The 13,372-nt window shown below is 37.5% G+C and overlaps 1 protein-coding gene across 3 annotated transcripts; it reads left to right on the forward strand.

The window, feature by feature from the left end:
* Positions 1-427: 427 nt before the first annotated feature.
* Positions 428-11,419, forward strand: AGR3 (anterior gradient 3, protein disulphide isomerase family member). Of its 3 annotated transcripts, none has more exons than XM_032991695.2 (8): positions 428-540; positions 2,966-3,098; positions 5,230-5,293; positions 6,554-6,606; positions 7,203-7,330; positions 7,585-7,648; positions 9,106-9,189; positions 9,951-11,419. In XM_032991695.2, exons 2-8 carry the CDS (start codon positions 2,993-2,995, stop codon positions 9,998-10,000), a joined length of 549 nt encoding a protein of 182 aa, XP_032847586.1. In that variant the 5' UTR covers positions 428-540; positions 2,966-2,992; the 3' UTR covers positions 10,001-11,419. The 3 variants fall into 3 exon arrangements, with proteins under 3 accessions (XP_032847586.1, XP_032847587.1, XP_042657961.1); XM_032991696.2 differs by lacking the exon at positions 428-540 and adding an exon at positions 1,952-2,061; XM_042802027.1 differs by lacking the exon at positions 428-540 and adding an exon at positions 1,952-2,061 and having other exon boundaries at positions 7,254-7,330.
* The last annotated feature ends 1,953 nt before the right edge of the window (positions 11,420-13,372 follow it).

Consider the following 13,372-nt stretch of genomic DNA (forward strand, 5'->3'; position numbering starts at 1 on the left):
AAAAAAAAAAGTTCGTTTTATTTGTTAATTACATTCCTCTACACAAAGTAACCCTTGTGTCTTCCTATTAGGTTCATACCTATCTTCAAGCACCAGTGAACCCAGCCATTCACTGGGAACAAAAGCACCTACAGTTCCAGCTTTCATTGGTGGTTTCTTTTTTCACTGGACATAAGCCAGACTCAAACTGTTTAAGGGGGGAAGTATCAGACACACATAAGCCACTATTTATTTCCAAACCTCATACAAGACACCTGATACAAGCCAAGATGAAGAGAAATCCAAGGATTCAGTGTATAAGCATGGGAACTCACAAGAGCAAAAGTTGGAAGGATGGCAAAAAAGGAAGGGGGAGGGTGGAGACACGTGAATTTGGTTTTCAGCTAAAAGGTTCTTCTCATTTTTTTTTCCCAGGTGAATGTGCTGTTGTTGCTACACAGAGACCTGAGCTGCTCAGGTGTTCTGTGCTTAAATCACACTGATTTTTAACTAACCAGTTCAAGAAAAAGGACCTTCCACCAGGGGAACTGATTGCTGCTGGTGAGCAAGTATTTCTCATTCTTAACTTTTCTTTAGTACAGCAATGAGGTTTGGTTGACAAACACATTACCAGCCTAGTTATACAAAAAAGGCAAATGACAGATGCTTAGAGATTAGCTAGCAAAATGTTTGTTCTGGCAGAGAGATGAAGGCAATCTATATGGTGTTGGCTGTCGTTATTTCTCTTAATCAATTAACAAATGTTGAATAATGTAACATCAAAAATTCAGAATATTGAATTTAATCTGCCTCCAGCTACAGCTTCATAAATTATCCTTATAAACCCTACTGGTTTTCAATACTATGATAATCAATTATTTAAGCTTCAGATAAGTAATCCTGTGACTTGAAGAGATTTACACTTTGATTTTTTTATGAATACATAATGAAAGGATGAACTGATTCACGCATTCCATGACTGGTTTATAGATACATTATCTAGTGTAATTTCAAAGCTATAACTGTTTATGTTGAAACAGCATTTTACCATGTTAATATAAATGTTAGTTTTTATTGTTAACATCTGATAGGTAAACTGATACTAAATATAGTTATCAACTTTCATATGGAGTCGCTACAAATACTCAATCATTAAGAGTATGGTAGTAGGGGGTAACAATCTGCTTTTGTTGACTGAAGTTAGAGGTCTGCACAAACATGGGGAAAATTTGAATGAAATTTTACTACCAAAAAATCCTCATGCCCAGGTTTAACTAAAAGTTTTAGTCTCTCCTTAGGAAACCCTGGAAAACTTCACATTTTTTTTATTCAACATCGATAATCTCCAATCATCAAATTTTTTTTCATAATTAGTAAGCTCCAAAGGAGACTCCTTTCTAAATCTCAGTCAACAATAGCTAACATGAAGGAGTCTAAGGAAACAAAGGACTGGAATTGTGATGCCATGTGGAAGGAAAGGGAATTGCTGTGGACAAGACTGAGGAGAAAAATGTTATAATGAATGTATTAATCGTTTTAGGAATCTAGGGGTATTTCTTCAGAAATATAAGATTCTTACTACAAGATGGTACTTATTTTTTTCTAAAGTTTTGCACATTTTAAACATGCAAATTGCTGTCCAGTCACTGGAATAGAATGCTTTTCTTGTATTGAGATTGCCAGTTACTGAAAGTAGAGTTTTAATCTGTTCACTATAAATTCAAATGTGAACAGTGATGTTGAGAGATTCATTAAAGTGAAGATAATAGTTGCTGCACTTTCCATGCACCTCTGTCCTAAGAAGCACAAAGCAACTTATTTTGCCAGTGCTCAGGTCTGTAATTCCATACTACATATCACTTTTAAATTCAAGTTTGAAATTTTCTTTATCAATACAGGCACAAGTGCTTTGGGAGACCATTTTTTATTTATTTATGACAGAGCATTTTCTCAACAGGTCATCCTGGTAACTCTTAAAGCTCAGCCTCTGAAAAGTGGAATCTCCAGTGAGAACTGAAAAGCTGACTGGGTGGTATCCTGGGCTGCATGCATTAAGTATTTTAACTTAGTTCAAACCATCAGGTATCCACCTGAATATCAAAGTTTTAATGCCTAAAGATGATTGTAACAGGCAGAAAGAAGACCTATCAATTAAAATTTTGGCTTTCTAATTCTTTTCCTCAACCACTGCTTTTGTTCTCTGACCATTATCAAGACCAGAAGTTACTGAATCTATTATAATGTTCTTTGTCAGGAAGAGAACCAAACATCTTCAGAATACCGAAACAGCCAGGAGCACAGATGGATTGTTTTATTAAGCAGGAGTTAAGCTGAAAATCAGTTTATGAAGAACGGGGAAATTTTTAATTTTCATTTGTGAGAAACAGCTGGAATATTCTTTGGTGTTTATCTCACAGTCTTTAACATCCTGGTTCACAGACTGCAGGCTAAAACAACAATGGCAATTTCAACATTCTGGAGGGATTTGCTGATTGAAAATGTATTATATCTGGAGGCAAATATTTGTCAATTTTCCTGTTTTATTAAGGAGGATATCATGAGACATCTTTTGACCAAAAAACCCACTATCCATAAAAAAGATCCCATGCTGTTACCTTTCACTGAAATGAAAAAACTAACAGAACAAACAATTAGTAACACTGTCTTGAAATTTTCATGATCCAGTATTACACCACTGTACTAGTTCACAAGACTCAAATTCTGGGTGACCAGAAATAAACTGAAATGAACTTTGTTCCCCTGATCACACTGTAGTGAGAACCATCTCCTGAAGCCCAGTTTTGACAGCTGAAGGCAGTGTTGCATGACAAAATTAAGCACCTCTATTTTGCACTTTTCTCAGAAAGGCATTTCTAGAAATAACCAAAGCTGGCTCTGTACTATTGTTAGGATACCACTAGCACATTGATTTACACTGCACCAGGTGACAAATCCATGTGACTAAAGCTGATGCTTTGTTTTCCAGTTTCCTTGCTGCATTGAAAGGGAAATAATGCTCCATTCAACATTGGCCTTGTCCCTCCTGCTAATTGCTGTCTCTTCCAACCTTGCGATGGCAATCAAAAAGGAAAAACGAGCACCTCAGACACTGTCAAGAGGTACTGTATATTTACTGTATGTAGCTACCTCCTTATCTTACCGAATAAGTCAGCAAATATTTTTTAGATTGTACATGGAAACACATATATACTTATCAAGGTGTGTTTCTCTAGTGTTAAGTGACAATAAGTAGTGCATCTTCTTATTCTGTGCTGTTTCACTTTCTCACTTTGTTCTTAAGGATATGGCTGTGGGCCTCGTATAACCTGCATAATTTATATAACTCACAGTGACCTAGTAGAAGCAAATAATCTAAACTGGTCTCTCAAATAAGATTGCACTTGTAGGACTATCAGTGAAAAAAACATTCTTGCATATATCATTTAAAAGATATTTTATTGTGGTAACTTATTAACTACTGAAACACAGTTTCATAACTTCAGTTGCTATGGAACAATTTTTTTACAGACCCATTTTTATACACAGAACAGTTTGAGCTACTGGTAGGTTTGTCTGTGTGACTTTTTTTTTGCTATTGCTTTTCATCAGATAGTCACAGTCATGCTTTGCAGTGAATAATTCACTTACTTGCAGCGCATAATTTTCAACCTGGATGTTAACTAAAGGACCTATTTTAAGTTATTTATGTCTGATCGAACTTTAGAAATACAAGTGGAGAAACAGCTTTCTAAGGTCTTTTCCTTGCCTCCCTCTTCCCTCTCCTTTCAGGCCTATTGACCCCAAAAAATCTCCAGCTCCCTTCCTGACCTCTTCTGCAAGCTGTGCAAAGCCTGCAGACCCCACAGCATGCCTCTCAGGTGTTCCCACACGAAGCACTGACAAAGCCCTGCCCATCACAGCGGTCCCATCTGAGCAGAGTTGCTCAGGGAGCACTTGACAAAAATCATGCAACACCTGGACTAACCAGAGAGAAATTGCAAATCACTTCTCATAAGTGGTATATCCCTGGAGAAAGCTATTGCCTATCTTGCCTAGATCTGGATTTATCTTCCCGCTAAGCTTAAATGCATAAAAAGATAACAAAATCCCTTCAATTCTGGAAATTTTGAAAAAAAAGTCACAGAAAGCAAGTGTCAGTTTTCTCGTTCTGATTTCAGGCCTTTTGGGGTGCCTTGAGCCCTTTACCTGTAATTTTCGCAGACCGAACCTGCTACAAAATGACCATTGCTGACTCCTTTGTGCAGTCACCTGCCTCAGCTGCTGACTTCGGCCAGGGCTGGGAACACACTGGTCGACACACTAGAATCCCACCACCAACCAGACAGATCACTAATCGAAATCACGCTCCTGAAAGAAGAGATGACCTTGTAGTGTCAGAAGCAATTGTCCCATAAAAATGCTAATAGCAAATCTCTGCATAACCAGGGCTGGTCCAAGCGCTTTTTCAGACAGTGCAGAAGAAACAGAGCCTTAACCTGGTCCAGATCCAGAAGCTGTTCTACAATTCACGTGAGGGCCTTCGTGAATGGAGCCACACTGCCTGGGAGGCAGAGACCTACTACACAGGGACTGGCATCTTTGGGATCTGAAAGCATGAAACCAACTGGACAATTTGTTTTTTGAGATCAGTGTATCACCAGCTATGGATGAGCTATGAAGATGATGATTCATTACGATTTTGTTTCGGTGGAGATTTTTATTTAACAGCCATTTTTAAATTAAATTATTTAAATAAAAGCAGTACTTGCAACTCCTGGGATTCAAATGCATTACTCTGGAGTTAAGTTTATAACCCAAGACTGTTCTAACAACATTCATATTAAAGTTGATCTTATTTTAGCTGTCTTTTTATTTTTCTCTCTTTTATAAGCCAACTTTCTCTTTAAGCCCCAGGGTCTACATGAAATACAGAGCAGACACTATAAACATATAAAGGATTTGGGAACCTCTAAGTATTTAGAAAGATATCTAACAGGTTTGCCAAAGGACTTGAACTGGATATGCAAGTAGCTGAGGTTTTGGGGGGGTTCGCTGATTTTTGTTTTTTTAATCTTTCAGTGCACCTATCAGGAGATGTAGAATTAGCATATCCACAACATTTGGGAACCTTTGACTAAATAACACAAAACCTTTTTCTGTACAAATATTGATAAATATATAAAAAAAAAAAAAGAATTTGTTATGAGTTACTTGTCTGGCTGCCACTTAATCCTTTTGTTATATTTCTAGGGTGGGGAGATGAAATTACCTGGGTACAAACTTATGAAGAAGGGCTTTATCAAGCGAAAAAAAGGTAAGAGATTAAAAAGTAGTTTGAAAGATAAAGCTGTTAATCAGTCATGCCTGAATATACTATAATGAAACAGAACAAAGAAACACCATGACAACTGATCTGCAGACCACCCAGTTAAATAAAACAGATTTTTTTGTCTATAAGTAAAAGCCATTGTAGGAGTCTTATAACTGAAGAAACATCATGGGCCGATAGTTTAACACTGTTATTTCTTTCTCACAACAGCAGTGCTGTAATTTGAATAAGCAATGATAAATAGATACTATAATTTTTAAAATACCTCTGTTGTGTGGGTTTTTAATATCGTGTACCTCTGATTGCTCCCTTAATCAACAGGTGGAAATCAGTTACATTTTCTCTTGCATGGTGATCTACTATCTCTGATGTTTCCCCCAACACTGTTAGTTGGCACATGTTCATGCTGTACTCATAGTTTCTCACTAATGTTCTCTGGGACTCAGCTGAAAATATATCTGAAAGTTCATAACAACTCTCTTTCACAGTTCATTTTAGATCATAATAGTGTAGTATGAGCTACTGTTAAATTGAGGATACATTATTTTTAAAATTAAAGGCAATTGATTTCATGTACCCTATGTAAAAATGGCTAGGAACTGGATAATTCTTGACAGTGATAGCAGATCAAGCATTAGTAATTGATTTACTGAACAGTAACAGTATTTTTAAGAAAAATATAGGATAAAATTCACAGAATTGTTTTCTGTTTTGACATCCAAAGTATAAAATTTTATATCTTACAAAACTATTTACAGAAAAAAAAATAATTTACTATATATCCATTCAAGAAAGCTTAAAAATCATGAAAATCTTCATAAGAGTAGTATTTGATGATAAACCCAACTTTATAAAAATTATTTTATTCCAGTTCATACAGATTATTTTTATCTTCTTAATCATGGAGAGCTTCACACCTAACCAATATTAAATAACTCTTCAATTTGATTATGTATCAACTGGGACAGAAATGTTGTTGTCTCTGTTGTTTCTTTTAGAACCTCTTACTTTAGAAAACCTATTTAGATATAGAAACTCTATTTCTCTATTTATTTGTGTTCTGAAGGTGTTATGTCCTTTTCCTTGCTCAAAAATGTCTGTCATTCTTTACAGAATGTCTGTATGGTTTTACAGCGGGTTAACATAAGATTAAATGTAATTTGTCTTTACCGGTCTGCTAGTAAAATCACTCATTTGCATACTTGTCAAATGACCTAACTACATGTTTTATTATTGTTATTAAAGTAACAAGCCACTGATGGTAATTCATCACTTGGAAGACTGTCAATACTGCCAAGGTAATTTTGATTTTTTGAGTATTAAAATTATGTGAATATTTTTATAAGAAACTGCATATATCTATATATTTACCTTACATCTACTGAAAATTATTTCAAGAAATAGGTAAATGAAAACGTACTCTAAAAGCTAAGAATTTACTACTGGTATTTACAAAAACTTCACTATGAAACTACCCAACAAAAATCATGAAAAATACTCAGTTCTGCTCTTCTACTATCCCTAATGCAGCACTCGTCAGTTTGAATTAAGGGACACCGATTTGCTTCTGACTCACTGAACAGATTTAATATTGTTTGGCTTCTCCTGAACTGGTAACTAGAGAAGGAGATGAGGACGGGCTGCTGAAATTGATCTAATAAGAATTTTCTGAGAATAATGCACTTTTGTCAAGCTGAGGCATGGTAGCCATTGAGACGACAGGCTTCAAAAATAACAGGAGAGAACTTCCATTTTCATAGTTGGGAGGTTGTACTGACATGGGTCAAAAAACAAAATGCAGTGATAGAGCCCTTAAGTGTCTCCTCAGGAATGTGAATCAGCAGAGGCAGGAACAATGTGGTCAATCTCCAGTTAATGTGGTGTCTAAACACAGAAGGAAAGGCAGCATTTGAGATGGACTTCAGAATGATCATGTCTTTTCTAGCACTGAAGAAAGCTTTTGCAGAAAATGAAGAGATACAGGAAATGGCCCAAAATAACTTCGTTATGCTGAATCTCATGGTATGAAGGGCTTGGGGTGGTTTGATATATTTTTTTAGCCTGTGTTTTCTCTTTGTCTTCCTTTTTCATGTTATTTTAGCTAAATATCTCTGGCATTTCAGTTACATGTACAGTACAGGCATTTGTGCTTGTGTATCCACACACAAGTAATACTTCTTTGGTTTTGTCCTCTGGTACAAGACTATTCACAGTTGCTATTACTTCAGTAAAATTTACAGAAATATTTTAATAACCAGCTTTAATTCCTCTGCCAGCATGAAACCACAGATAAAAACCTGTCACCTGATGGACAATATGTACCTCGAATCATGTTCGTAGGTATGTACGATATTTATGTATCTTCATAGTTGTGATATCTGAATCTATGCTACTGTTCTTTGGGGACCTCAAAATCATAGAATATCAGATTGGAAGGGACCTCAAGGATCATCTGGTCCAACCTTTTTTGGCAAAAGCACAGTCTAGACAAGATGGCAAGCACCCTGTCCAGAATCTTAAGTGTCCAGTGCTGGGGAATCCACAACTTTTCTGGGGAGACTATTCCAGTGGCTGCTTGTTCTCCTGGTGAAAAGTTTTCCTCTTGTGTCCAACTGGAATCTCCCCAGGAGTAACCTGTACCCACTACATCTTCCACGTGACTCCTTGTAAAAAGGGAGTTTCCATCTTCTTTGTAGCCACCCTTTAAATTCTGGAACATAGTGATAAGGCATCCACCTAAGCCTTCTCTTCTCAGCACTGAACAAACCCTGTTGTCTCAGCGTTTCCTCATATGGCAGGCTTCAGACCTTAGATTCATTCTGCAAAAAGAATGAATCTCAAAATTTATCATTACCATGACATTATTGTGGAACTAGGAAGATCTGAGTTCAGTTCTTCCTTTGTTGCAGGCTTTGATCCTCATAAACTTCCTCAGGTTAAGATATGTTCTGGAAGGTATTTAATTTGTGCCTGGTGGCAAGATGTTTAAATATGTGTTAGCATCTGGGCTTTTGCTCTCCATGCTTCTTGCTAGTGTTGTTAGAAGAGAAAGTTTACTGAAAATAGTCAAATATCTGACTAAATGTAGATGTCTACAGTGTGGACATTACCACAGAGCAAGTAAACAGTCAGTGGCATCTAATGATTTATCCCATCGTAAAGGTGACTTCTGGAATAGATTAAATGAATCATGTCCGTAGTGCCTGTTCCTTTTCACTGACTCTACAGGGAGCCTAGAATGACTAGCTGTGTGGTGGCATCCAGAGCTAGGTGAGATGAAGCCCACACTCAGACAGAGAGCAATGTAGTAACAGGAGTCAGTCAATTAACAGAAAGCTTAGAAGGGGAGCTGGGAGAATAGATGTCCACAACAACTTGCTCCCATGATGAAAACATTAAGAATCACAAGATTTTCATTCTGAAGGCTCTAGGTAGGTCATGCTAATATTGCATTAGGTACACATGACCCTCACTATGTGTGCATCCAGTCAAATTGGCCTCTCCTGATGTAATCGGGAAAACTTGTAAAACAGGATATTTTTCTTTAAATACAGATGAAATGCATGTGTAATCTATCACTTAAAAACAGTTGCATAATATGAAAATGAGCATTAGCTTTTGTTCAGGATTTCTCCAAGTAAAAAGCAGTCATTTGGAACAGAGCGTAACGGCCTCCTAATTGCCTCATTGATGAAATCAGAATACCTCAGAAACAAGGCTGTCAAAGTAGTGCCACGGACATTGCCCTCAGCTATTGTGGGAATAGAAAACAGTGTTTAATATGGTTATTTTTTCAGACCCATCTCTCACAGTAAGAGCTGATATCACAGGAAGATACTCCAACCGGCTTTACACTTATGAACCACAAGACATACCATTTTGTAAGTGCCCCCTTTGTTGTGTTACTTTACATTTCATATTCTAAGTAGCCAGATACACCCAGTCCCAATCATTTGTGCCCAAGAATCTGTTAAGAAGTCAAAGTAATGAATAAAGACCATGTGTGAGTATTTGCAATGAATTATAATAGTATAACGTGTTCTAGCAAAACACTTAAGCTCACCTATTGTCCCACTGAATTTATTGGGACTACTCAGGTAAGACAAATTGAAAGATCATGGATGAGAACTTTCAGGATCAAGAACTGAGCAGTTTGCTGTTGAATGGTGAAAGTCACTACACTCAAAGGTATCAAGCTGCACAATGTAAACAGCCAGTGGTGGGAGGGAATCTTTAAAGAAATGCTGGTGGTTACCTGGGTACCACTTAACACCAATATTTCAGAAAGGAATGTGAATTTTCAGGTTGAGCTAGTCCTTACTCTATACCATCTGACACCAGTGCAGTATCTCACCACAACTATGCACGTCACATCTGATTACCAGACTTGCTGTTGAGAAATAAGGGAGTTAAAGGGACTTGACAAGATTCCTTTCAAGTTAAACATTTTGATTCATGAAAATTTTTACTTTTTGCTTTAGTATCAATGCCAGAATTTTCACAATAGAAAGGTCTAAAATTTAATGTGTGACCGTAAATTAATTCCAATGTGAACAATTTACTAATCAAACTAGGTGGGTTTTTTAATTGCACAAATGCACTTTAAGTACATTTTTACAGTTCTTATTTATTTTTGTTTCAGTAATAGAAAACATGAAGAAAGCACTGCGCCTCATTCAGACAGAACTGTAACCAGCAACAGTGAAATGACCATAGCCTCTACGAGGTGAAGCTGCACTAGGAAACTTCACATTTTAAAATATATTAGTTAACCTCTCTGTCTCTACTAGCATTTTGAACTCTTACCAAACAGCTTTGGTATATCAGATTTCGTAAGAAATTTACATGTACAATTTGAAGAATAAACATAGAAAGACTATCATGTCCATTTGGAAAACAAAAGGAGAAATCTATTAAAGACTGAAATCAGTTATCTGAATAATTGAAAGTGATGGTTTAGGGTGCAGCAACTTTGAGCTTTATTTTATCAATCCAACTATGACCTTAAGTCATCCATGACTTCTGATCAAGAGTTATAATGAATCTTTTTGATGTCTATTTGCAGTTTCCTATATAATAGATGCATCTCAGCTCCTAATTTTTATTTTTATTGCAAGAAGCTTGTAAATTGCTAGTGTAACTCCAGTGCAAATTTATGTACTTATTTCTCATTAAAGGAAAAGAAACTTTGTTAGTAAATCAGTTAGGATGGCTCTTCCTACAGATTTTGGATTAGTTTTTATAGAAAAAAATCGGCAATCTGGGCTTAGCTTTCTTCTGTGTAATTCTTTAACTATCATTCTGATAGCTGAAAACAGAACAGACATTTCACACTAAGCATGTGGTCTCAGTGAGGTGATAATCATCAAATAGCAACTACAGGTTTCGCTATGATAGAAACACAGTGAAGCAAGAGAGATCAAAAGAAAAAGTCCCAGAACTCCACACCTGAGGCCAAGTGATGCTTGTAAAATCTGGTATGGGAAAAATTAACAGGCTTGTCCTAGCTCTTTTCATTTAAATGGCACTTGAGTCATATGAAGCTCATCCCATGTCATTCCTTCTTTTTCTGTAGCACCCCAACCCAGACATCAGAGTGGCAGCTTAGTGTGGGGACCTGTACATACAAAGTCTTCATAAATTTTCCCCAGGGTCACCAAATACAAGGGCAGACACCTGTTTTAAGCAAAAAAGTGAAGGCAGTTGAAATAGTTTGTCATCCTAGCAATCTGCTTTTTCATTAGAGCAAGCTAGTAAGCGATTCCTCTGCAGTAAGAGCATGTATGTTATATTACATGCTAAACACCAGCGTCACTTGTTTGTGCTACCTGCCATTTCCTATGATGCTGCATTTATACACATATAAAAGATGAAGGAAGGATCTTTGCAGGACAGCTTTGCTAATTTGAAATACCTTGTATTAATTTGTCATGAATGAGTTATATTGCACCTATCTGTCTTCATAATTATATAACTTTGAATATAAGTGTATATTCTAACAGTGGTGATAAAAGAGGAAAAAATTCCTGTATTAGCCATTAATAATATATTGTCTTCATAATCAGTTAAGTGATTTTTTTAACCTATGAGAGAATGTTAGAAACAAAATTAAACTGGCAATCACATTCCTTTGAGTTGTGTTTAGCTCTACTCTTTTATGTCCATATCTATTTCAGATTTGGCAACATTTCCTGGTCTGTGAGCATACCCTCTTTTGAGCAAGCCAGAGATGTTCAGGAGAAAAGGATGTGAGCTAGCTGCCAGAGATGACAGGATATCCAAGGCAGCACTTTCAAAGTAGGGTGGAGAGATTTATTTCAGGGTGAAGGATAGCACGAAATAACTTTTGAAATGCTTAAGTATGGTAGATTCAAAATATTACCAAAAAGAGTAGGTAGAAAGTGGTGGGTCTTTCCTGTCACATTGCAGGGAATTTTTTTCCCTCTGTACATTCACTTCCAACATCAACTGAGATCATGGGAAACAATGGCTTGAAACGACCTTCTGCTCTAACTCAGGCAGGAAAACAAATGTGGGATAGTTACACTATCAGCCAAGGCCTGATTCACCTACTTAAGATTCAAAAGACTAGGCTGGAGGCTCTGGGTGGATATTTGAGGGAAAGCTGCACTTGTGGAAGTATTTGCATGGCTATGCTTTCACTGCAGCGTGAAATAGAATTTTTCTGTTTCAGATATGAAAAGCAGCTGCAAAACAGAAATGTCATCCCTTCAACTCTAGTAACTACATCTTTGTCCATGGTATTCTTGTTTCCTTGCCTACTAGTACTATTCCATTAATTGCAAAGATGACAGTGTCTGCCATGAAAGTCTACTCCCATGGATTACCCTAGTCAGTCCAGATATTCCATCAGCCTTTCAGTAAAGGAATAACATCCTTACATACACAGAGGCTGAAGACGATAAATACGCTGAGGGATCCTTTGGGATTATACAGTGGATTATGCACTTTACCTCTTCTATCCTGTTAAGTAGATACATGCACATGTATACAGACCAAACCCAGGGATGATGTCTTTTTTTGTGCTGATTGCTGCCACTCCTTACTCTGAAATGTTAATATATTTTTATAGAAAAGAGAGGGAAGGCACAGACGCAGTCTGATGTCACACCATAAGAGCTCAGGGGGATCTTATTAATATATATAAATACCTGAAGGGAAAGTGAAAAGAGGACGGAGCCAGTCTCTCTTCCGTGGTGCCCAGTGACAGGACCAGAGGCAGTGGACACAAAGTGAAACACAGAAGGTTCTGTCTGAACATGAGGAACTACATTTTTATGGTGAGGGTGACTGAGCACTGGGACAGGTTGCCCAGGGAGGTTATGGACTCTCCACCCTTGGAGATATTCAAAAGCCACATGGACATGGTCCTGGGCAACCGGTTGTAAGTGGCACTGCTTGAGCAGGGCATTAGACCAGACGACCTTCAGAGGTACCTTCCAACCTCAATCATTTTGTGAAGTCAGCAGTCCCAACTCAGTGGGATTATTTAGATGGATTTATAATTTAGCTGCTCCATAACCTTCCCTGGCACCGGTGTCAGACCAACAGGACTATAGCTCCCTAAATCTTTCTTCCAGACCTTCTTGTAGATGGGCATTATATTTGCTAACCTCCAGTCAACTGGGACCTCCCTGGTTAACCATGACTGCTGATGTGTGATGGAAAGTGGCTTGGTGAGCACTTCCACCAGCTCCTGCAGTACCCCTGAACAGATCTCATCTGGCCCTTAGACTTGTGTATGCCTAAGTAGCGTAGCAGGTCGCCAGCTGTTTCCCCTTGTATTATGGGGGCTTCATTCCGCTCTTTGTCCTTGTCTTCCAGCTCAGGGGGTTGGGTACCTGGAAAACAACTGGTCTTACTATTAAAAACTGAGGCAAAGTAGGCATTAAGCATCTCATCCTTTGTCACTGTTTCCCCCCTGCATCCAATAAAGGATGGAGACTCTCCTTAGCTCTCTTTTGTTGTGAAGGTATTTACAGAAATATTTTTCATTGTCTTTCACTGCAGTAGACAGATTAAGTTCTAGCTGGGCTTTGACAC

Source organism: Tyto alba, unplaced genomic scaffold (genome assembly GCF_018691265.1).
Source record: "Tyto alba isolate M040663 unplaced genomic scaffold, T.alba_DEE_v4.0 Super-Scaffold_38, whole genome shotgun sequence".
Classification (NCBI taxonomy): domain Eukaryota; kingdom Metazoa; phylum Chordata; class Aves; order Strigiformes; family Tytonidae; genus Tyto; species Tyto alba.

Bases quoted from the DNA above. Each gene is read 5' to 3' on its own strand.
- AGR3 (XM_032991695.2), top strand. From the start codon at position 2,993: ATGCTCCATTCAACATTGGCCTTGTCCCTCCTGCTAATTGCTGTCTCT. The intron at 5,294-6,553 runs GTAAGAGATTAA...TTGTTATTAAAG, and splicing joins CTTTATCAAGCGAAAAAAAG to TAACAAGCCACTGATGGTAA. The intron at 7,649-9,105 runs GTATGTACGATA...TTATTTTTTCAG, and splicing joins ACCTCGAATCATGTTCGTAG to ACCCATCTCTCACAGTAAGA.